At 41.4% G+C, this 26288-nt stretch overlaps 1 protein-coding gene across 4 annotated transcripts in view; it reads left to right on the forward strand.

Moving 5' to 3' along the window:
- The window catches only part of LOC145353998 (AP-1 complex subunit gamma-1-like), a 116054-nt gene that overhangs the window by 21038 nt on the left and 68728 nt on the right, over positions 1-26288 (forward strand). For 2 of the 4 annotated variants that reach the window (XM_080205068.1, XM_080205065.1), the window contains exons 2-6: positions 1324-1382; positions 1882-2086; positions 11728-11852; positions 16977-17118; positions 25072-25168. In XM_080205068.1, the coding sequence (XP_080061194.1) occupies positions 1886-2086; positions 11728-11852; positions 16977-17118; positions 25072-25168 (565 nt within the window). In that variant the 5' untranslated portion in view covers positions 1324-1382; positions 1882-1885. The remainder of the gene's footprint in view (positions 1-1323; positions 1383-1881; positions 2087-11727; positions 11853-16976; positions 17119-25071; positions 25169-26288) is intronic. The other 2 variants (XM_080205066.1, XM_080205067.1) reach the window with 1 other exon arrangement.

The following is a 26288-nucleotide window of genomic DNA, read 5'->3' on the forward strand; positions in this document are numbered from 1 at the left end:
TCCACCACTTCAACGGGCAGAGAATTCCAGAGATTCACCACCCTTTGAGTGAAGAAGTTCCTCCTCAACTCCGTTCTAAACCGCCCCCCCCTTTATCTTGAGGCTGTGCCCCCTAGTCCTACTATCCTTTCTGAGCGGGAAGAGTCTCTCCACCTCTATCCTATCCATCCCATTCATCATCTTATACGTCTCAATGAGATCTCCCCTCATTCTTCTAAACTCTAACGAGTACAAGCCTAATTTATTCAGCCTCTCCTCATAGCTCAACCCCCTCAACTCCGGTATCAGCCTAGTAAACCTCCTCTGCACTCCCTCCAAGGCCAAAATATCCTTGCGTAAGTACGGCGCCCAAAACTGCACACAGTACTCCAGCTGCGGCCTCACCAATGCCCTATACAGCCGCAGCAAGACCTCCCTACTTTTATATTCAATCCCCCTCGCTATGAAAGCCAGCATCCCATTCGCCTTCCTGACCACCTGCTGCACCTGCAAGCTGGGTTTTTGCGACTCATGCACAAGGACCCCGAGGTCCCTCTGCACCGTCGCCTGCTGCAGTTTTTCTCCACGTAAGTAATAATCCTTCCTACCATTCTTCCTACCAAAGTGGACCACCTCGCACTTGCCAACATTAAATTCCATTTGCCATTTCTTGGCCCATTCGCCCAGCCTATCTAGATCCTTCTGTAGACTCTCCCCACCCTCTGCACAATTTGCCTTTCCACCAATTTTGGTGTCATCAGCAAATTTCGACACCCTACACTCGGTTCCCTCCTCCAGATCATCTATATAAATGGTAAATAGCTGAGGCCCCTGCGGCACTCCACTAGTCACCATCCGCCAATCCGAATAGCACCCATTGACCCCCACTCTCTGCCTCCTATTTGACAACCAGTCCTCTATCCACGCTAACACCCTACCCCCAACTCCATGCCCCCTGACCTTCTGCAATAACCTCTTGTGAGGTACCTTGTCAAACGCCTTCTGAAAATCAAGAAAGACCACATCCACCGGCTCTCCTCTATCCACCGCCCTAGACACATCCTCATAGAACTCCAGTAAATTTGTCAGACACGACTTCCCTTTAACGAAACCGTGTTGCGTCTGCTCTATCAAGCAATTCCCCTCAAGATGCCTCGCTATTTCCTCCTTGATGACGGATTCTAACATTTTACCTACAACAGACGTTAAAGTAACAGGCCTATAATTCCCCGCCTTTTGCCTGGCACCCTTCTTAAACAACGGCGTAACATTAGCCGTTTTCCAATCTTCCGGCACTTCCCCGGAATCCAGCGACGTCTGGAAAATAACTACCGGCTGATAGTCAGCTGGCTTGATTTCAAAGATCATTCAAAAGAAGCAAGCATTTGGTGCTACACTTTTTGGTGAGTTTGTCTTTATCTGTGCAGAACAATTCGAATGGATGGTTAAACACATGTAGCCATTTTAGAAGAATGCTTTTTTAGGTGGTTCCTATTGGATCTTTTTTCCCCTGTCCCCTTTCCCCTCCCAAAGGAGCTGGAACTTGCCTGGGTGCATTCCCATTGACTGTGAAAGCCACATTGTGCCCTGCTGAGTTCTTCCAGGTTGACCCTAAATGCTAACAGGCTGTCTGATCGTTAAATGCATCACAACTGGATTGGGTAATTCCAGTCTGTGTATGTACACCATTAAGCAGAACCATTGCCAGCAGTTAGGAATGAAAACATTTAAGATGATGCTTTAACCATTAAAAGGTCATTGCAGAATTAATCAATAAGATATTTCTGAGGACTATAAGTTATTTTAACCATCAGCCCCTTGAAACAATCTATTGAGTCAAATGCCTGTCCTTTGTACCCTGCATCCATTTGATGCCAACGATAACTAATTTTATCTTTACAGCAAGATGCCAGCTCCTGTTCGATTGCGAGAACTGATTCGCACTATTCGTGCTGCCAGAACACAAGCAGAAGAACGAGAAGTCATTCAGAAAGAGTGTGCACTCATCAGATCATCCTTTCGAGAAGAAGACAACACCTACCGTTGTCGAAATGTAGCAAAACTTATCTACATGCATATGCTTGGATACCCAGCACACTTTGGCCAGGTATGTTATGATAAATAAATTTTCATGGAAGTCGTAGTTTATGGCAAAGAAAGAGGCTGCTTGGCCTCTCATATACCTGTTAGCCAAAAACAAACTACCCCACCTAATCTCACTTTCCCATTATTTAGTCTTTAGCTGTGCAGGTTATGGCACTTCGGGCAGATATCCAGATACATTTGGAATGAGTTGACGGTTTCTGCTTCTAACCTTTTCAGACAGTGAATTCTGGATCCTAACCACACAACATTCTTGTAAATCTCCTGTCTAATCTCTCTAATGCGGAACAATGCACTCAAGTTCTTGAAACTAAAGATTTATGCAAGTCTGGATTAACCTCCTTTCTCTTATATTGTATATTTTAAAGTTTTAAACTTTGTGTCACAAGTAGACTTACATTAGCAATGCAATGAAGTTACTGTGAAAATCCCCCAGTTGCCGCACACCCCAGTGCCCTTTCGGATACATTGAGGGAGAATTTAGCCAATGCACCTAACCAGCAAGTCTTTTGGATTGTGGGAGGAAACTGGAGCACCAGGAAGAAATCCATGGAGATGTGGGGAGAACGTGCAAACTCCACATGAACAGTCATCCACCGCTGAAATAAAATCCAGGTCTCTGGTGCTAAGGCAGCAGTGCTAATCACTATACTTCTGTGCTGCCCCCACATTTCATCTGTTAAAGGAAATGATTCCTTATTGACCGCGTCACCTATTTGACCTGTCCTACTTTTAGCAATCTATGGACATTCACTCAAAGGTCCCCCTCTTCCTTTCAGTCTCTGGGTATGTCCCATTTACTGTGTATTCCCTTGCCTTGTTTGTCACCAAATTAATCACTTCTCTGGGTTGAATTCTATTTGCCACTCTTCTACTCCGATCTGTGTTTCCTGAATTATGATTTTCCTATTTCCATTTGGGTTTTGTTTGTTAATGCCTGTTGTTGTTAATGAACCAATAATATAGATTTTTGATTTTCCTGTTTCAATTTTTTTCCTTTGTCCCTCGTGGAAGTAATAGTTCATGTTATACAGGCTGATACCTTGCTTGAATTTGCATCTTTGCTCATTAATTCCTCAAAAACATAGAAGCATCTATGCTGGTGGTCATGCTCCGAACATTTTCTTGCGCCTGTTCATCTAACCATATCAGCATACCTTCTATTCCTTTCTCACCTGTTTATCTAGTCTCATCTTAAATAGTTATTCAACTTGATGAGAGCATAAGAAATAAGAGCAGGAGCAGGCCATCTAGCCCTTCGAGCCTGCCCTGCCATTCAGTAAGATCATGGCTGATCTGAAGTGGATCAGTTCCACTTTCCCGCTTTCTCCCCATAACCCTTAATTCCCCTGTCTATCAAAAACCTATCTACCCGTGACTTAAATATATTCAGCGAGGTAGCCTCCACCACTTCAACACCTTTGAGTGAAGAAGTTCCTCCTCAACTCCGTTCTAAACTGCCCCCCCCTTATCTTGAGGCTGTGCCCTCTAGTCCTGCTGTCCTTTCTGAGCGGGAAGAATCTCTCTACCTCTACCCTATCCATCCCTTTCATTATCTTATACGTCTCTATAAGATCCCCCCTCATGCTTCTAAACTCCGAGTACAGACCCAGTCTATTTAGTCTCTCTTCATAGTCCAACCCCCTCATCTCTGGTATCAGCCTAGTGAACCTCCTCTGCACTCTCTCCAAGGCCTTGTGCGAGTGCGGCGATCAAAACTGCCCACAGTACTGCAGCTGCAGCCTCACCAGTACCCTGTACTGTTGCAGCAAGACCTCCCTACTTTTATATTCTATCCCCCTCGCTATAAAGGCCAACATTCCATTAGCCTTCTTGATCACCTGCTGCACCTGCAGACTGGGTTTTTGTGACTCGTGCACAAGGACCCCCAGCTCCCTCTGCACTGTGCATGCTGCAGCTTTTTGCCCTTTAAATAGTAATCCCTCTTACTGTTATTTCTGCCAAAGTGGATAACCTCACACTTGCTCACATTATACTCCATCTGCCAGGTCCTCGCCCACTCGCTCAGCCTATCCAGATCCCTCTGCAGACTTTCCACACCCTCCGTGCAATTTGCTTTTCCATTCATCTTCGTGTTATCAGCAAATTTCGTCACCGTACACTCAGCCCCCTCCTCCGGATCATCTATATAAATGATAAATAGCCGAGGCCCCAGCACCGATCCCTGCGGCGCTCCACTAGTCACCAACCGCCAATCAGAATAGCACTCATTGATACCAACTCTCTGCAACCTATTAGACAACCAATCCTCTATCCACGTTAACGCCTTACCCCCAACTCCGTGCACCCTAACCTTCTGTAGCAACCTTTTATGAGGCACCTTATCAAACACCTTTTGAAAATCTAGAAACACCACGTCCACCGGTTCCCCTCTACCGCACAAGTCACATCCTCATAGAAATCCAATAAATTCGTCAAACGTTTGTGCCATGTGGTAGCATTCTAATTATGGATAAAAAAAGATTCTCCTGAATTCTTTTGGATTTGTTGGTGAATATCTTGCATTTTTGACTGAAGTGAAAACATCATTTCCACGTCTACCCTATCAAATCCTTTCATGGTTTTAAAGATCCCTTCGGGCTTCCTTTCTTTTAGCAGAGAACTCCCCTATCCTATTCAGTCTCTCCTGATGGGTATAACTTCCCAATATCATTCTTGTTCTTTTATTGTACCTTCTCCAGTGTCATCTTATCCTTTTTAAAATATGAAAAGTAGGACTCTGTACAACACTCAGGGTCAAAAATGTTTCTGCTTCTCAAGTATATCCCTTGTAAATGAACTCCACTGCTTTGTCAATGTTTTTTAGTGGTCTTATTATCCTGTGTTATGTTTAATGATTAATGTGCCCTGTGTTCATTTGCTGCTCCATCTGATGTATAGTTTTCAATTTAATGTGCGGTCTCCCTTTTTTCTCCTTCATACCACCTCGCATAGAATGTACAGCACAGGAACAGAATGTTCAACCAAATAGATCCACACTGGAGTTTATGCACTAAAGAACAATTCAGCACAGGGACAGGCCCTTTTGGCCTGCCAAGTTGATACATGATTTCTATCCCTCTGTTCACCTCCTATTCATGTGCCTATCAAGATGCAACTTGAACATTGCTAATGTGCATGCTTCTGCAACTTCGACTAGCGGTGCGTTCTAGGTATTCACCATCCTCTGTGTGGAAAAACTTCCCCAAACGCCTCTCCTAACCTTATCATCCCTCACCTTAAACCTGTGTCCTCTTGTAGTCAACCCTTCCACTCTGGTCGGGGGGAAGCCTCTGACTCTCCACCCTGTTTATGCCCTTCATAATGTTTTAGATTTCTATCCGATCGCCCCTCAGCTTCCATCTTCCCAGTGAAAACAATCTGAGTTTATCCGACTTCTGTTTATACCTAAAAACCTTAAAAGCAGGTAACATCCTGGTAAACCTCCTTTGCACCCTCTCCAATGCATCCATGTTTTTGTAGTGTGGCGACCAGAACTGCATATATTATTTCAAATGCAGCCTAACTAAAGTTTTATACACCTGTAACATAACTTGCCAACTTTTATATTCAGTGTTCCAGTCAATGAAAGCAATCAAGCTGTTTGACTTGACCACCATATCCACCTGTTTTGTCACTTTCAGGGATCTGTGGACCTGTGCACCCATATCTCTCTGTCAATGCTCCTGACAGTTCTATCATTTACTGTATAATTTGCACCTACGTTTGATCTGACAAAATGCATCATCTCTCATTTGTCTGGATTAACTTCCATCTGCCATTTGTCTGCCCAAGTCTGCAATCTATCTACATCCTGCTATATCCTTTCAAATCCTTGTCACTATCTGCAACACTGCCAATTTTTGTCATCCGCAAACGTACTGATCAGACCACCTACGTTTTCCGATCTGCATTCTGAAAAGCACCCTTCTACCTCTATCTGTCTTCTACGACCAAGCCATCTAGCCAGCATACCTCAGATCCCATGAGACTTCACCTTTTGTATCAGCCTGCCATAAGGGACCTTGTCAAATGCCTTACTAAAGTTTAATGTTTATTAATGTCACAAGAAGGGTTATGTTAACACTGCAAAGAAGTTACTGTGAAAACTCCTAGTCGCCACACTCAAGTATCTGTTTGGGTTTACTGAGGGAGAATTTAGCATAGCCATATACCTAACCAGCATGGACTGCAGGGGAAAACTAGAGCACCCAGAGGAAACCCCCACAGACATGGGGAGAGCATGCAAACTCCACCCAGACAATGACGCAAACTGGGAATCAGACCTGAGTCACTGGCGCTCAGAGGCAGCTGTGCTAACCACTGCGCCATCGTGCTGAGGTCCATGTAGGTAACATCTCCAGCCTTTCTCTCATCAATCATTCTTGTCACTTCCTCAAAAATTCGCTCAAGTTGATGAGACATGACCTTCCCTGCAGAAAACCATGTTGCCTATCACAAACAAGTCCATTCACTTCCCAATGCGAATAAATCCTATTTCTCATAATATTCTCCAACAGCTTCTCTGCTAATGTGCCAGGCTCACTGACCTGTAATTACCTGGATTAACTCTACTTCCCCTCTTAAGCAAAGGAACAGTATTAGCCAAGTCCAATCCTTTGGAACCTTGCTTGTAGCCAAAGAGGAAGCTGTTAAGGTTCCAGCTAATTTCTTAAAAGAGGATCTGAGTGCAAAGTTACAAATATACAAATACAATGATATGTACAGGAGGAGAAAAATCCAACTTGGTTTAATAGTAAATGGATTTTGCTGACAGTGTGTGGCACCACACATTAATTCCCACAGTATCCTGAGATAGATCTCATCTGGCCTTGGGGACTTGTCTTACTTTTAGACACCCAACACTACTTCATTCATTAGATTGATCTGCCTGAAAATAATCACATACTCTTCCCTAACCTCAGCATTCCCCATGTCCCTTTCTTTGGTGAATACCGATGCAAAGTACTCATTAAGGATCTCAAACATTTCCTGTAGTTCTGCACATAACCTCCCTTCTTTATCCTTGAGTGGGCCTACTCTTTCCCTAGATATACTCTTGTTCCTAATATTTGTATAAAATGCCTTGGGATACTCCCTAATCCTGCTGGCCAAAGACATTTCGTAGCTCCTTTTTAGTCCTTGAACAACTCAAATCTGCTGTTCTATTTCACCTAACCATATCAACATATTTCTTTTCTCCCTTATCTAGCTTCCATTTAAATAAATCCCATGCGACTAATCTCAATGATTCCTTATGGTAGAGAGTTCCAAGATGTTTTTCCCGAATTCCCTATTAGATTTAATAGTCACAATCTTGTACTTATGGCCCATAGACCTAAAACACAGCATATCATCATTTATATTGGGAACCCTTTGCCAATTTCATTCCCATTCTGTAAGTTTATTAATCAACCTGTATTTCATCATTATTTTCCTTGGTATTAACTATTCTCCCTTTTTATATTGTCAGAAAATTTTGAAATTGTTCTTGTAATTATTTCAGTAAATGATGGTCCTGATCCTTATGGAATACCATTTCCCCAACTTTTACCAGTCTGAATAAACTACTCTTACTTGTACATAGTTTTCTGTTTAGTAGCTAGCTTGCTATTCATTCTGTTACTTGTGCCCAGTATCCACATTGCTTTAATCTTAGTCATGAGCCTATTAAAGGCTTTTTAGAAACCTAAATATATTAACATGCACTACATTGCCCTCGTCTACTGTTACTCCAAAAATATTAATTAATGGTTAGTCAAGTGCAACCACCTTTCTGCAATATATAATGGTTGGTCTTTATCATACTTCAGTTTTTGGGTGTTGCTATAAAGTAAGTAAATATTTAATTCTGGCCATCAATGTTGAAGGAACTGATTTCTACTCTTGGACTTGTTTTGTCTCTTTTCTAGATGTATGTTAGCTCTGCACGTATCCTCTGCCAGTGTTCCTTTTCTTTTATATATGTGTGTAATAAGTGTATGATGCAAGATTGGCACAAATGTCCACAGGACTGACAGTCTACGTTGCCGTTGTTGGTGTTTAGGGGAACATCTGCAGCTGCTCTATGTCTGGGCACGAGATGCTGCAAGTTGGATGTAGATGGTTCGTGAAACATATTGAACTAAATTTCAGTGCTTGTCTGCACATGGGCTAATAGATGTTTTCCCAACTGATGATCTTTAATGGTGATGTTTGTGGGCCTTTTTTTTAAGGATTGTCCTTCTATTGTTTGTACTGACCACTTTTAATGAAACAGTTCTCTATAGAAAGTCTACTTGGAGATTCTTTAATCATCCATGCGAGAGGGCGGCATAGTAGCATAGTGGTTAGCACTGCTGCTTCACAGCTCCAGGGACCTGGGTTCAGTTGTGCCTTGGGTCACTGTCGGTGTGGAGATTGTATGTTCTTCTCATGTCTCTGTGGGTTTTCTCTGGGTACTCCAGTTTCCTCCCACAGTCCAAAGATGTGTGAGTTAGGTTGATTGGCCATGCTAAAATTGCCCCTTGGTGTCCTGGAATGTGTAAGTTAGAGGAATTAGCCGGTAAAATGTGTAGGGATATGGGGGTAGGGCCTGGGTGGGATTGTGGTCGGTGCAGACTCGATGGGCCGAATGGCCTGTTTCTGCACTGCAGGGATTCTGAGACATGGCTTGCCTGACTAAGGTAAATTACCCAGAGAGCATGTGAGCTCAATGTGACAAAGAACTTTGTTTTTATCCTGCATTGAATTCTATTGTTGAACCTTGGGCAGTTTTTGTGGAAATGTTCAGAGCTTTGATGTGGTACCTGGAGCAGGCACAAGATCCTGTGCCAGACAGCTGGGTAGTAAGGACAGAGACCTGGTAAAGTTTGATTTTAGCCTTCAGCTTAATGCCGTGGTGTTACGAGGGACCAACATGGAGTCAGCTGTAGACAGAACTTACTTTCTGGATGCCTGTAGTGATATCTCCATCAATAGTGACATCTCTAGAGTGCACATTATCACGCTGAGAATTTCTGTATGATCTTGACAACTGGTATCATGAGTGGTAACATCTGATGCTTCATAGCATGTGCCTGGTGCTGGCTCAAATATAACCTCAGTTTTGGAGACAGTGATTTGGAGATCAAACTTATTGGCAGCACTCCATAATTTATTTGCCATGGTTTGGACATCTTCCTTGTTATGGGCAGCTAGAGCACAGCCATCTGTGTATAGAAGCTCTGTGATTACTGTCTCTATCTTTAATGGAGGCAAATAGTGTGCATAGATTGAAGAGTTTCCTGGAATGGAACCAGAATCCCACCCAGGCCCTACCCCCATATCCCTACATATTTTATCTGTTAATCCCTCTAACTCTATACATCCCAGGACACCAAGGAGAAATTTATCAGGGCCAATCAACCTAACCCGCATGTCTTTGGACTGTGGGAGGAAACCGGAGTACCCAGAGAAAACCAGGTTGCAGGTATATATCTGGTGGTTTCCATAGCAAAGAAAAGAATGAAGAGATGGGAAGTCATGATGCATCCTTAGTTTATACCACTGGTTACCATAAAAACATTGGATACCCCACCACAGGCACATCTTCCAAGTCTTAAGACTGCGATCATGCAGCAGACAGAGTTTTGATTTAACTTGTTTGGTTGGCATATATTGGAGAGGAAGTGGCCTAAACCAGGTTGATTCTTACTATCAAAAGCATTAGATAGGTGTTTGAACAGCACATGATGTTGCTCTTTGTACTTTTTCTTGTAATTATCTTGCTGGAAGTGCCATATCAACTGACCCTAAAATCACAATGATTCCAGGAGGGCATCATCTATTGTACTGTCTAGTAAACAATTTCACAGGACCTTTTTGTAAGGATTTTTCCTGAGGGAAGACTCTTTTTTTTTTATAGTTACCGTGGATCCATTCTACTTCCAGATGTTTGTATTAGCATCCTTGAGATCGTGGGGAATGTTTTTCCTGATCTCTGATGCTCTTTGATTGTAAGGATTCACATAACAAACTCTTCCCAATCTCTGCTGGAAGGTCACCTGGCTGAGGCTTTGCTTTGTTAGGTTGGTTTATTTGCTATTATCATCTATTCATGGAAGGAAGAAAAAAGTAGGCTTTCTTTCTCCGACTACTGCTCCATTGATACAGAAAATCTGCAAGATGTGAGAGTCTCTGAGATGGGTGAAGCACTCCTACCTTTCTGTAATGCTGGTTTATCAGCGATTAATTAATTTTCATCAGCAATTAGGATAGAAGCAAAAGTTGTGGTAGATGGGCCAGATTACGGTCTTCAACACATTGTAAATCGAGATCTCAGCTAGCTGTTGCAGCAAATCAGCTTTTGTGTTCTCAGCTTGTCTCTTAATGCACACTGGAACTTGTTATCAATTCTTGGTTGCTGACTGTGGGTTTTCTGGAAGAATTGTTCAAGCTGCTTCTGCACAAGAAAGTGGCCGATGTTTTCATCATTCTCGTATTATGTCTTGGCCCTTGCACTTGCTACTGAAGTCCTGAAGATCTGATCACGGAACTGTTTTCATAATCTTCTACATTACTCAAAGGAAACTCAAACTGAAGAGTGGTATCAAGTTGTGTAGCAAAGACAATAGTAGGGTTCTTGAGTTTCACGTCCTGCTTTGGCTGTACCTGGCAAGTTGATGTTTTGGCTTCATATTTAGATTCAACTCAATGTAGGTCAGGCAGTATTCTGACCAGTAGTCTGCTCACGTATTGAGTTACCTTTGTCGTCAGCTTTCCCTTCTGTCTGTCCAGCACATAGTTGAGGAGATGCAAGTGTTCAGATAGTGGGTTTTGCCAGGTTGTCTTGCATTTTTCTTTCAGGTGGAACATAGCATTAGTTATGGCAATGTCATGCTTGGCATGCTGCATAAGTAGTAGAATGCCTATATGAATTAACCAGTTAGCATCACACTACAAAATACACCTTCTTGGCATGTGATACTCTCCCTCTGGGAGTGGACCTGAACAACAAAACATAACAGCTGCAGTTATAAACCTGAACAGCTCAATGTTGTGACATTACTGGAAGTTACCTTCCAAGTGGTAACTATTAAACTAGTGAACAGCTGTGCAAGTGGAATGCACTGCATAGGAAACTGTTTTACTAGTATTGAAATCATCTCAAGGAGCAAATTTATAAATGTATTATACCGGCCTTTGCTTCAAGTGCAATAACATAAGATGAGTGTACTTAAAGAACTTGTGTACATTACAGACCTGATCTAAAGATATGGGTAATTTTATGGGCATCTTCAAAATCTGTCTTCCTCTTCTGAAATAAGTAACAGCAGTTTGATTTATACAGCACGTTCAGCATAAAAAATGCATCCAAAGCTCTTTAAGGTATGAAGAAAGAAAATGGAAGCTAAACCAAAGCAGGAGGTATTAATAAAGACGTTTTGGTGAATTTTGAGTGGCGGGTGAGAGTTGTGTAGTGGAGGGGAAATATGCTAGCAATTAAACTGTTCAGTCATCTTTAAGTTCAATATATCATGTTTGCCTCTTCACGCTTTAAATTAGGAATACACAATATTGCAATACCAAGGAAATTATCATTGAAGTGGGAGAACCCTATTGATTTGGGTCAAGCCACATTTTAAAATTTGAGGTTTAATTTATTTTTTTCTCACTTTTGTACAGCTCGAATGTTTAAAGCTAATAGCGTCTCAGAGATTCACAGACAAACGGATTGGTTACCTCGGAGCTATGCTTCTACTAGACGAGAGACAAGATGTTCACCTATTGATGACAAACTGCCTTAAGAAGTAGGTGCTAATGTACTTGGTCCTAAATCATTCCATTCAAACTTCATTTGCGATCACACCATAACCTGGCCCACTAGTTTGAAATTAATTCTAGCTATTTGTGTGAGGAATAAATTAACTTCCTGAATTTTATTCCCTCCATTCCTGAAGATTCTGGTATAACTTCTCTGGTGCCAGAAGGTCTACAATATCTGATTAGGGTGAACTTCCTTCATTTTTGAGCTCTGACAGTGCTGGTCAGTAATCTTATAGATTGTGGCATACATATAACCAACCTGATGCTGTTTTTGCCTGACATGTATATTGGTTAATCAGAAGCAAGGAACTTGGCTAATTTTTTTTTGTATTCTCCAGTCTCAGGGACTTTGGATACCCAATGACTGACCTGCCAATTTCAACCTGAGACCACCAGCAAGTGTTACTTATTGCTTCTCTGGGCAATGTCTTTAGATTAAGCGAGAGCTACTAAATAAACATTTCAATAGTGTGAAATATAATAGATATTAAAGGTTTCACTCAAAGCTGACAGGTCATAGTATTATAAATGGCAGCATGTCAGAGTATTGAAATCTTGTTCAGACCCATTAAGCCATCTAGGAACTTTGGAATGAACTGCAATAAATGATGGCCAGTGTGATGAATAGAAGAGGAGAACTGTAGAGATCTGAACAGGTATAAGCACAGATTTCCGCAGACAAGAAAGAAACCTTAGTGTAGAAATAAACTATTTGAACACCAATATTCCTAAAATGCTTTGACAATCACATCCCATCTAGGGATCAATGCTGTACACTGATCTGAAAGCCAAATGTACAGAACTGATTTCTTATCAAATGTGCAAGAAGCCCAAGGTAGGGACATTTGTTGCTAGATCTAGCAATCTGGAACGAGCCAGAGCAGATAAAAATAAAAATTGGGGCACATCTAGGCAATAAATATATGTATTTTTAAGATAATTGAACTGATGCAAGTAAGGCACAAATGGAACTTGAGAAAATAAAATGGACAACACTATTGGTGGACAATGATGTAGAACACCAATAGGAAATATTTGATTTATTGTTGTCACATATATTGGTATGCAATGAAAAGTATTGTTTTTTGCATGTTATGCAGACAAAGCATATCGTTTATACAGAAGGAAAGAAGAGGGTGCAGAATGTAGTGTTACAGTCTTAGCTAGGGTGTAGAGAAAGATATTTAAAACTGCAACAAGACCCAGAAAAAAAGAACAAGCCAAACACCAGTGAGTTACCCTAGATGAATAAAGATATGGGAGGAAATTAAGGGTAAGGAAGGAGATGTGTATGGATAGCAGGGGAGAGCATGCCAAAAGAACGTGCAAATAAATTATAAGAGAATTGATTGAGAGGAAATGGAAGCAATAAAATTAAATTATCAAACATAGAACAAAATAATGCAATGTTTTAGAGGCACACAAAAGGAAAGGTTCATTGGAAATAGTGCCCCTTAATATCACTGGCAATGCTGGATAATGACAGACATATTAAATCATTACTTTATTTCAGTAATTACCAGGGAATTGGGACAGGTCAGCAGGACACTAGAAGATAAGGTTAGAAATGAGGAAACTGCATTTAAAACAAAGAACAGTACAGCACAGGAAACCAGGCCTTTGGCCCTCCAAGCCTGTGCTGCGCATTGGTCCAACTAGACCATTCGTTTTTATCCCTCCATTCCCAGGCTGCTCATGTGACTATCCAGGTAATTGTGAAATGATGCCAGCGTGTGTGCCTCCACCACCCTACTTGACAGTGCATTCCAGGCCCCTGCCACCCTCTGCATAAAAAAAAATCCCTCTGATATCAGAGTTATACCTCGCCCCTCTCACCTTGAGTCTGTGACCCCTCTTGATCGTCACCTCTGACCTGGGAAAAAGTTTCCCACTATCTATACCCTTCATAATTTTGTACACTTCTAATTAGGTCTCCCCTCATTCTCCATCTTTCCAGGGAGACCAACTCCAGTCAACCCAATCTCTCCTCATAGCTAAGACCCTCCATACCAGGCAACATCCTGGTAAACCTTCTCTGCACTCTCTCTAAAGCCTCCATGTCCTTCTGGTAGTGCGGTGACCAGAATTGGACGCAGTACTCCAAATGTGGCCTAACCAGCGTTCTATACAGCTGCAACATCAGGCTTCAGCTTTTATACTCTATACCCCATCCTATAAAGGCAAGCATACATATCCCTTCACCACCTTCTCCACCTGTGCTGCCACTTTCAGGAGAAAAGTCCACAAAGTCCACTTTGTGGACTTGCACACCTAGGTCCCTCTGTGTTTCTATATTCTTGATGGCCCTGCCATTTATTGTATAGCTCCCCCCTACATTAGTTCTTCCAAAATGCATCACCTCACATTTATCTGGATTAAATTCCATCTGCCATTTAAAATAAGATGAGATAATTCCATTCCATTTAAAATAAGATGAGATCTTTAGCTCGTTAAACTTGAAGATGGTGAAAGCTCCTGATCCAGACAAATTGGGGGCAATTCTACCATCCTGCTGCTCTAATTTTTAGTGCAGCAGGCTGGGAGAACCTCGCAGCAGGCAATAGCATATCTCAGTGCTAGATTTCTGGTGACGTCTGCTCCGCACTAGAAATCGGTGGGGAGACATGGAAATGGTTTAAATAATTTCCATATAATTTAAATGAGATTAGCGGGCCCAGAACAATCTCCAGGCCCACTAGCCTCTTCCATCCCGCCATTGTTTCATCCAGTGATTATACTAGCTCCCCACTTTGAGAACTAGCGGCCCAACCCTGCTGGAGTGAAGCGGGGGGGGGGGTAAATCAGAGCCCTCCAGGGGATTGGGTAGTGGGTCTGGTGCCCCCTGGGCATAGGCAACTTGGCAATGCCAATCTGCGCTGCCTGACACTGCCCAAGGGGTAAAGTGCCAATGCCCAGGACATAGGCCCCATCCCCAGACCCTGCCCCATGGGAGCAGGGCCAAGGGGATGATCAGAGGGAATGGCGAGTCTGTTGCCACACTGCATAAGGATTGGTTGGGGAAGGAGGGAGGCCAGTGATCAGGGTGGGTGGAGAGGTCTGCACAGCAGGGGGGATGGGTGTCAGGACTGCAGGGAGGGGGTGCTGGAGATCACAGCAGGCCGGGAGGGAGGAGTTTTGGGGGGGAAGGGGGGTGTTCGGGGCTGGACCTAGGAATGGCCAAAGACTGGGGGCGATCGGGCCATGAATGGGGCGGAGAGCTGGAGTTGCAGAGGTCGCAAGGCTGGCCAGCGATTGAGTTGGCCAGCAGTCGGAGGCTGTTAGTGTGGGGCTACTTCGCACACGCCGATCTCAGCACTGACAGATCAGTGCATGCTCAGTGACACACTCAGTGTGCTGATTTTTGCCTCGCCAGTGGGAATAGGCCCCGCACCCTGAAATTTAATGATATTCACGCTGGTGGCATCAACAGTGCAGAGTGTGGGAGATTCTTCTCTGAACACACTGAAAAAACCAGCATGAATTACTCCAGTTTTCACAAGTGCAACACTTTGAATTTTTTGGGGAGAATTCTGCCCATTGTCTGATTTTTTTTTAAATCTAGGGAAAAGACCGCAGAAACGTTATGTATTTTAATATACGTTAGAGAAACGTGTAGTGCGAGAAGACTGACAGGTAGCTGACATGCCTATATTTAAGACAGGAGATAGAACATGTCCCAGGAACTATAAACCAGTAAGAAAATAATGGAATCCCCACTAAACAACAATTTGCATTCATGTAGCACCTTTAATGTGACGTAAAGAATGCCTTAAAGGAGTAAAGCATGGCAAAGAGGAGTAGAGAGATCCTAGACAGCTGTCAATAAAGGACTAATTACAATTGAGGACGCTCAAGAATCTGGAATTAAATGAACAAGAAATCTCTGAGGGCTGTTGGGCCCTATGGGAGGATATCACAGAGAAAGGGAGGGATGGGGCCATGAAGGAACTTGAGAACCAGGTTGAGCATTTTAAAATCAAGGAATTGTTTGAGCAGGTGCCTAAGTCAACAAGTACTCGTGATAGGCAGGCCCACCTCGAGATAAGTTGGACACGGGCAGCAGAATTTCGGATGTTGTCATATTTACAGGGTGTAGAATGTGGTGAACAGGAAGAATCATTGCAATAGTCAACTTAGAGATCATGGACACATGAATGAGTACTTTAGCAACTGATGAGCTGAGGTGGCGCAGTCTGGTGATGATATGGAAGTGGAAATTGACAGTCTTAGTGATGCCACAAGTAACCATTCATGAGCTGCTCTTGTGGTCAAATATGACACCAATCTTGTGAGCAGATTGGGTTAGTCTTGGATTATCACCAAGGACAGAGATGGAGTCAGCCGTTAGGGAATGGAGATTGGAGTAGAAACCAGGAAATTGGCATCAGTCTTCCCGATATTTAATTGGAGGAGATAGCCAGGCTATTGCTTCCCATTCCTGCACTAAGATTAGATCCTGAAGAATAGGACCAGATGAGAGTTGCTGTTGTGGAAGTTGACTGTGTGCAAATTGGTTGCTGCATTTCGTAAGTTACAACAGAGTACTTTATTGTCTGTAAAGGGCTTTGAGACATCTAGTAGTCGTGAAAAATACTGCAAAATGCAAGTTCTTTATAATTCTGAACAGCATATTATTAAAAACATAAAAAGCTCTGGAGAGGGTGATACCAGAAATATGTGGATAGACGGGTTGGATTTCTTTTTCTCTTGAAAAGAGAAGACTTGCTTGATCTTATAGGGATTTTAAAAATTACAAAAGGTTTTGGAATAGGTATTGGTGAAATGTTCCTACTAACTAATCTGAAAGAGGCAAAGAAAATCAATCATGTCCTTGCTTGCCACGTGAGCCCTGCTGACTGGTACACAGGATGGCATTAGAAAATGTCGCTGAACAGGATAGAGGAGTGCTGAGCAATTTCAAGGTGGTGATTGAGAAAGAATTGGGTGTACATAACGCATTTTGGAACTCTGTTTTTATTTCCAAACCGTACTGGTTTTGTTGTTAGTCAATTATTAACACTTTATACTTGTAACTGATTTAAAGTTGTGAATTTTGGAATTAGTGCTTGTTTTATAAGTCTGTCAATACATTTTGTGTTTCTCTGCAGTGACTTGAGTCACAGCACACAGTTTGTCCAGGGGCTATCTCTGTGTACACTGGGCTGCATGGGATCATCAGATATGTGTAGAGATCTGGCTGGAGAGGTGGAAAAACTGTTGAAAAACTCAAATTCATATATCCGCAAAAAGGTGAGACTTTTTTTCTTTTCAAGTTTTTAAGAATATAGATAACTAAACTGAAATACAAAAGTCATACCTCTACTAGGGCCTAATCGATCATATACATTCTGTTGGAATGTATTTAATATATTTTTATTCGCTTCTGTCTTCAGAGAGTTTCTATATCTGGTCTGCTGTTTTGAACTTCTTGTTCTTCCAAACCATCCTCTTTGCCACTTAACGTTAGTTAATTTCCAGTCGAATGTCTTTATCTCTGTATTTATTTGTCATTTTGATTTGTGTAAATTATCTTGCTTAATTGCACAGAACCAAATCTAGCACAGCGTACTACTTAGTTGATCAGGCACCATTCTGATGGCATGGATATGCCTAAATATATATTGTGTATAACATAATCTTCCTCCAAAAAGATGCAAATTCCCCAGCTTACCTTGAACAATGCCGTGCAAAATCTGCCAGTGATAAAATTCTTGATTATGGCCTCCATATCCTATAAAGCATTCCTCCAGTATCATAAGAACATAAGAAATAGGAGCAGGAGTAGGCCATCTAGCCCTTCGAGCCTGCCCCGCCATTCAATAAGATCATGGCTGATCTGTCGTGGCTCAGTTCCACTTTCCCATCCTCTCCCCATAACCCTTAATCCCCTCGCTTATCAAAAAGCCATCAACCCGCGTCTTAAAAATATTTAGCATCACTTTCCTGCCTTTCTGTTTCTGCCATATTTTTCAGTTTAAGCTTGCATGTAGAATTATTTCTTTGCATCCTTATTGATGTCTTCATTTCAATGCATTGGACTAGGTTTCAAGTGAATGTTTTCTGTTGAAAACGAGTTCCAGGGCCTGGAAAATCCTGAGACACTAAGCTCAGTTAGCCTTTCACATTTGAGCTAGATTTTAAACCATGATCTTGAAGGAGGAGAGCAAGGTGGGGAGCTGTGGGAGGAAATCCCAGAATTTTGAGACTGGATGGATGAAAGCAGTTGCCAAAGAAGCGAGCTGCTATATAAGTTTTAGTAGAGGACTTTTTGGCAAAACAAAGTAGGCTAAATTTGAAAAACAATCAGGAGTGAATTAAGGGAAACAGTTTCATTGGCTGGTAAGTAACTGCTACCTTGACCCATTCTAAATTCACTTCAGATAATGAGAAGTATTTTACAGGTCAAGAAGCTAAAAAAAAAGTTGAATTTTTTTAAAATTGAAAATTAATTAAATAAAATAGGTATGCCTGCATGATATGGGAGCTGGTTGTCCCTGTTGTGGTTCCTGATGAACATGTTTGTAGTAAGTGTTGGCTGCTCAAGGAATCCGCCTGAGTTGATGAGCTGGAGACTAAGCTTCGGACACTGAGCCACATCAAAGTTGGGGAGAGATACCTGGATGCTATGTTTCAGGAAGCAGTCACACCCCTTAAATTAACTAACTTGACATAGCCAGTGGTCATGGCAGAAAGTGAGGCAGACGAAGGAATCCAGGAGGTGAGGTTGTAGGAGCCTAGACCCTTGTCTGTGTCCAACAGGTTTGAGATTCTTGCTCCCTGTCTCGATGCAAGCGGGGACTGTAGGGAGGATGAACAAACTGACCACAGCACCACAGTGCTGGGAGCCATTTAAGTGGGGGAAGAAAAGAGAAATGTAATCATAATCAGGGATGGTATAGTTAGGGGCATAGATAGTGTTCTGTGTGACCAGTTGAGAGTTCTGTAGGTTGTATTGCCTACTTGGTGCCAGGGTACAGCATATCTCACCTGGGCTGCAGTTGAATTGGGAATGGGAGGGTAAAGATCCAGTTGTCATGGTCCACATGAATACCAACAACATAGGTAGGAGAAGAATAGAGGTTTTGTGGAGAGAATATAAGCAGTTAGGGGCTAAATAAAAAGCAGAACCAAAAAGGCAATAAACTTCAGATTGCTACCTGAGCAATGAACTAATTGGCACAGGGTCAATAAGATTAAAAAGGTAAATGGCTCAAATGGTATGGGAGAAATGGATTTGAATACATGGGATATTGACACCAGTACTGGGGAAGGAGGGAGTTGTTCCCATGACAGTCTTTACCTGAATCATGCTGGGAACAGAGTCCTGGCAAACCAGATAACTGGGACTTTAGATAGGGCTTTAAACTAATAGGGGGGTGGGAGATGAAGGGGAGAGGGTTCAGTTGTATCAAAAATTAGAAAATCAAAATTGAAGAAGGTAGGAGTGCAGGTTAGTGATGAAGCGGATTGTTACCAGAAAATAAGAGGAAGGGACAGAGTGCGTGAATGTCATTTTTCAGCAAGCAATAATACAAGAGTAGGGAACTTTGATAATAGAAGAAACATAAAGGTACAAAACATTAGGAAGAAAGTTAACGAATTAACAGCACAAATAGAAACAGGGATATGATTTGGTGGCAGTTACTGAGACATGGTTACAAGGAGATCCAGTTCAGGAATTGAATATCCAAGTGTATTCAGTATTTCAGAAGAATAGGCAGAAAGGAAAAGGAGGTGGTGTAGCTTTGCTAGTGAAGGAAGAGATCAGTGCTATAGTGAGGGAAAAAGTAGTCCCTGTAGGAGTAATCTATAGGTCCCTGTACTGTTCTGCAGTGGTGTATAGTATAAGTCAGTAAATACTGGGGGCAACAATACACATGGGTGATTTTAATTTGTACAAAGACTGAATTAATCAAATTGGCAAGGGTACCCTTAAGGGAGAGTTTGTTGAATGTATTAGAAATGGTTTCTTAGAGCAATATGTTGTGGAATCCACCAAGGAGAATGCTATTCTGGATTTGGTATTGTGTAATGAACAGGAATTAATTTAACCAAAAGTAATTGTATTTGATTTTTAAATATAGTTCCCCAACTAGTGATGAAAGTTCATTTGATTGTCCTCACTGCTGAACCATTTCAGCGAGTAATCACATCTTTCAAGCATTCACAGTTCAGAGCATGGACATGATTAATTTATACATGCACCAAGTTGTATTAGTTGGCTGTCTGTTAGAACTTTAAGATTGCAATTTTGATCCAATAAATAATGTATTTCCATACCCAAAAGTAAACTTGAGTGGAAGGAAACAAAATCAGTCACCAGTGGAGTGCCCCAGGGATCTGTTCTAGGACCCTTGCTGTTTGTCATTTTCATAAATGACCTGGATGAGGAAGTGGAGGGATGGGTAAGTAAGTTCGCTGATGACACAAAGGTCGGTGGTGTTGTGGATGGTCTGGAAGGATGTCAAAAGTTGCAGCAGGACATAAATAGGATGCAGGACTGGGCGGAGAAGTGGCAGATGGACTTCAACGCGGATAAATGCGTAGTCGTCCATTTTGGCAGAACCAACGGGATGAACGAGTACACTATCAAGGGCAGGAGTCTTAGTAGTGTTGAAGAGCAGAAGGATCTTGGGGTCCGGGTCCACAGGACTCTTAAATCGGCCTCGCAGGTGGAAGAGGTGGTCAAGAAGGCGTATGGTGTACTGGCCTTCATTAATCGAGGGATTGAGTTTAGGAGTCGGGAGGTAATGCTGCAACTTTATAAGACCCTTGTCAGGCCTCATTTGGAGTACTGTGCGCAGTTCTGGTCGCCTCACTATAGGAAAGACGTAGAAGCTATTGAAAGGGTACCGAGGAGATTTACAAGGATGTTGCCTGGACTGGGAGGCATGCCTTATGAAGTTAGGTTGAGGGAGCTGGGTCTCTTTTCCCTGGAGAGACGAAGGTTGAGAGGCGACCTGATAGAAGTTTATAAAATGTTGAGAGGAGTAGATAGGGTGGATTCTCAGAGGCTATTTCCCCAGGTTGAAATGGTCGCTACGAGAGGACACAGATTTAAGGTGCGGGGAGGAAAGTACAGAAGTGATGTTAGGGGTAAGTTTTTCACTCAGGGTGGTGAATGAATGGAATCGGCTGCCGTCAGTGGTGGTGGAGGCGAACTCGCTGGGGTCTTTTAAAAGACTTCTGGATGAGTATATGGGGTTTAATGGGATTGGGGGTTATAGATAGGTCTATAGATTGGTAGGTGTTGATGTGTTCGGCGCAACTCGTGGGCCGAAGGGCCTGTTTGTGCTGTAGTGTTCTATGTTCTAAAATAGAAAGGGATATAGCACATTACTTTAAAAATTGTACTAAATAAAAAGAGGTACAATGACAGTTCATTAACAACCAAAACCAACAGCCTGGTCACAGCAGCGCATGTTGAAGAGTGCAAGAAGAATGATACAACTCTTTAAGAGAACAGATCAATTCACAGAAACAGTTTGTTCATACATTAGAAAATAGAACAGAAATCGTAGCTCTGCTAGTGCTTGGAATTTGAATCAAGCAAAAAATGCTGGAAATGCACTCATCAGATCAAGCATGCATGTTAAAGTTTCACGAGAAGTATTTGTCAAAGGATTTGTTTGCAGGTAAAATGTTAACTTTTCTCAAAAGCTGCTATCTGATCAGCTGAACATTTTCAGCATGTTTTTTTTTAAGGTGAACTTTTTTGACAAATAGTTGAGGTTCAGAATTACTTTAAATGTCTTTCTTGGGCATTGTTAGAGGGAATCCAAAAGCCCAAAGATGGGAGCAATTCTTCAGGAATGACCCCATGGCCTTTGTACTTATGCAACTCATGGTGGATATGGCCCACAGCCGGTTTTCAACAACTCAAGCTGCAAATGTGAAGTGAACGCAAACCCATGTTTCTTATTTGTTAAACCAATAATTAAATAAATAAAATCACACTTGAAAGCCTGGATACCTCCATGTCAGAGCATTAAATGATGGGAATGGGGAGGGTGAGGGGGAAGAAATGCGACACATTGACTGGTACGCAGTATCCAGTCATTTCAGCCATTTTTTTTTCCTCCCCCAGTAAGAATCTCATAAGCTAATGAACCCAGTTAACCTGCCTAGATCACTTGGGTCCCATATCCAAATAGGTTAATCGTAGTTTGTTTCTGCATGAATTTTTAAGGTTTAATTGTGGGAAAAGTCAGCTATCTGAGCTAGTAAAATTGGAATTATAGCTGTATTCCATACCAAACAATAGAACTAAGTGTGCCAGAGGCAGACTCAGTGAAACAAGAGGAAAATGTAGATTGCCTGGGATTAGGTAATTTGCTCAGCAATTCAGGAGAAGTCTCTCTTCCAAATTGGTAATGGTTCTCACCATTATATCATTGTGCAAGAGCCTATGAAGTGTGGACCAAAATATGAGAACTGCTTAAGGCAGAATAAAGTAAGTCTCTGTGGATAGAAGGTAGGGAAATGTTGAACCCTTCAATGATGCTGGTTAAAAACTTGGGAAAATAAGGAGGTGAGCTTGGAGGAACATTTGCCTTGATTACAGGAAAAACCAAACTTGCAGAATAAAGAATTCCAGGATATCTCCAAAGCGCCGAGAAAGAAAGCCCAGAAAGCGATGAATCATCATGTTGCCCAGAGGCTTGCGAATAAAAATACTTGCAAGGAGTGAAATTGTAATGCAACTTAAACATACATAGAGAGTTTTAAAATACTTTAGTTATCAGTTAGTCATGGTGATAATGCATATCTCAGTACAAATACAAAAGTGTCATTGCTATGACCCTCCTCAGAACACTGAACGGAAAGATATGCTGAAATTTTAATAGACCGACATAGATTGAACAGTTACTGAACTAAAAGATGCCCAATAACTTTTGAATAGGTGATTTTTTTGCAGTAGAGAATAAAAGTAAAGTATTTAATACCTTTATGTCAATCAATAACTTGTAGCTGTTTGGTGTCCATAACAGGAAAAATTAAGCACTTTACGGGGAAGTCATTGAAAGGTTTCCAAACTTAAAAAATAGGAGTTACTAAAAGTTTGATTTAAGGTAGGTTTCAAGTGGAATTAAAGGAAGAAGGGTAAGTAGTGAGGCAGAATAATTTAAGGGTAGCCTCTGGGACGATCTAGGCAGCTGAAGGCATGATCACCATCTTGGGATGAAAGGAGATGAAAGGTGCACAAGAGACCACTCAGAAGAACAAAGTATAAGGTGGGAGGTTGTGTCAGTGGAGGAGTAGGACAAGGCTTTGGGATTTAAACATCTGGAGTTCAGGAGTCAGTGTAGGTTAATAAGCACAGCAGCAATCTGTGAGCTGTATACAGAGAATTGGTTTTACAATGAAGCTCATTTATGGAACGTTTGGGATATGAAGCTAGCCTAGAGAGTGTGGGAATAGATGCATTTGTGAATGAGAGTTTCACAATATTTTACTTCTCCAACTGTCATGATTTCTTGACTCTGATGCGAAGTTTTACATTCATGCCATTGCACCACTGAAGTTTTAAAGACACTGCCACTCTGGCCTTAACAGATATTTGTCATAAAGCTTCGGGGAATAGTTCAAAGAAACTGTCTTCAACCTGATTTGTGTTGTTAAATTCAGTTTTCGGATTTACTCATAGCTGTATTTCATAAGCTACTCTGAGTATTATGGAAACTTTTTGCAATGCAGGCAACGAAATCATTCTATTTTGGACATTTATCATTTTAAAACAAAAGTTTCAAATGCTGTTTATTCTTGTTTTGTTTTGTGGAATTATTCATGTCGCCTTGTGTTTGGAGAAGCAGTGATTAACATGTTGATCAAGTTTTCAGCTCTTAGTTTTTTTTTGAAGTGTTTTTAATGTCTGAATAGAAGTTACTCTTTGTTTATCCACCCCAACAATCCACAAATGATATCCAGCAGATGAGTCATGTCAGATGGGGTTGTGCAACTCTTCAAAAATGATTTTTTTAAAAACGTGATTCCAGAAGCTTTCCCAGCTTCAATGTTTTATCAGCTCTCAGCCTCAGCTGATGTCGTTATAGTGCTGGCTTGTCTGGCTGTGTCCTTTTTATTGCTCAAGAGGCTTGGATGGGAGCTGCTTGTATAACTCTCCATTGTTGGAAGGGGGAAAGAGACTGGTTGGCAGATCAGGTGACAGAAGTTTTTTTCACTTTCAGTGCTGAGCCACAGTTTAGTTTTTAGAAGGAACAGCCAGCTGAAAGGGGGTGTTTTCTTCCCTCTCCTGGATGTTTTGGAAATTCTGAAAGCAAAGTCTTGCCTTGCAGTAAAGATTCTGCAGCTAGTGGCTTGACCAGAAAGTTTCTCCCTGTAGTTCGAAGAAGCTGTTTTGACTTCAAACTGTTCTGAGTGAATCCAGAGAACTGCAAACTTCAATCAAAGGATCCAATATCACATGAGTATTTGTCTTTGCTGTGTTGAACTTGTTTAAAGGGTGTTTTGTCTATGGAAGGTTTTGAATGGAATAAATTAAATATATTTAAGGGTTGTACATTATAGTGGTAGTTTTGGTTTCTTGTTTATAATTGATAAAAGTTCTTGCTAATTTTCTTACTGTACATGTTATCTATATTCTTAGTTTTTTTTTGACAGCAGCTCCCTAGTGGGTCATTTCAGTCATACCTGAAATGAAACCTATCATATTTATCCCAGCCAAATTCAAGATGCAAAACTTATGACTCAGGCGAGTTCCATACAATACTTTGGAGTTTCTGACCTGAACCATCACATATGAAAGAGCTTTTCTAAATCCCTGATGAGGACTGCAGTTATTATGTATAAAGGATCTAGTACTGATCCATGAGGTTGCAGTAGCCATTGGTAGCACCACATAGAGTGGCTTGTTTTCCCCCTTCATTCTGTGCCCTTGGGACAGGGATATAAACATACTTTCTGTAATACCCAACCAGTCACAAATGATATTCAAGAGGAGCAGCTGGAGCTGGAAGTCATAGAGATCTAAGTCTTTCATTTAATTTACGAAGAGTTTCTCCTTTGTGGCCGTAGTGTATATGAAGTTATTGTGTACCTCAGAACTTCATGGTATTTCATTAAAATATAAAAACTCCATGCCCTTGTGTTTTTGTCTTTTATCAAGACTTTTTTAAAAGTTTGGCAGATTTATAGTGTCTGGTACTTAAAGAAGTGACTCACTGTTGATTGCCTTGTTCACAGGCTGCATTGGCTGCTGTACACGTTATCAGGAAAGTACCAGAGCTGCTGGAGATGTTTTTGCCTGCCACGAAAAACCTCCTTAATGATAAAAATCATGGTATGTAACCAATGTGTAATTTGAACAAACATTGCTTTAATAGAAAATGGCTTGCATAACTCCACCCTTTTCTGTGGCAGTCTTTCTTTTGAGCCCATATCAACCAGGCTGTGGTAAGAACAGGAAAGATATTAGTGAATCATTAGTTTTTAATCAACAATCTGCTTCATTTGACAAATAAGAGCTTTTTAAACTGAAATCAGATTCTCACAATGTAGTAGTGCATTTTGGACCTGAGACTTAATCCAGTAATTCATATGTTGGCACACAATCTGCAATGATTTTTCTAATGGACTTCGCATGTTTAGAAAATAACTCCAAGCAATGTTGCAATGGAGGAATAATAAGGACAGTAGAATAGAAGTAAGTAATCATGTGCTGAAAGAATTCAGGTATAGACATAGTATGAGAAAGGATCATCTAACTAGAAGGTTTTTGCATAATCTTGAAAACATTCTTTGGTATTTGTTATAAGAACAAAGTGCTAGAAATACTCAGTAGCTCTGGCAAGCATCAATAGGGTGTTTTAAAAGCCAAATATGACACTTCAGAACTGAAGGAGATGTAAAAGCTAAATACTGTAAATGTTGGAAATTTGAAATGAAAACAAAGTGCTGGAAAAAGGTAGAGTGTTGAAATGTGATGTGTTCTGTGCAGTCAAAAGCATATAGAAGGTGGAGGAAGAACAAAAGGGGAGGTCTGGGATAATGACAAAAGGAATAATAGGATAGAGGGCAGAAGATATTAAATGACAAACATGTTATTATGGAACAAAAAGTGGAGAGAGTGGTGATGGTTGCAGTAAAGAAACAAAGAATTGGTCCAGAGTGAGTGTGAATGCTTGAATAAGGGACAGTCCTGTCCAAAATCAATAACATGAAAATCAATTCCAATTTCCTCTCTCCTGCCACTTTCATATGGTCCACCTCCAACACTTACCTTCCATTCCTCAACTTTTCTGTCTTCTCCTCTGGGGGTGGATAGGTTGTCAGTTAATGCTCATCAGAAGCCCAACATCTTCCACAGCTACCTTAACTCTTCAAACTCTACCTTTTGTAAAGATTCTATTCCAGTTTCTCCGCCTCCATCACATCTATTCCAAGGATACTGCCTTTCACAA

This window comes from Carcharhinus amblyrhynchos, chromosome 16 (genome assembly GCF_965287045.1).
Source record: "Carcharhinus amblyrhynchos chromosome 16, sCarAmb.v2.hapA, whole genome shotgun sequence".
NCBI classification, from domain to species: domain Eukaryota; kingdom Metazoa; phylum Chordata; class Chondrichthyes; order Carcharhiniformes; family Carcharhinidae; genus Carcharhinus; species Carcharhinus amblyrhynchos.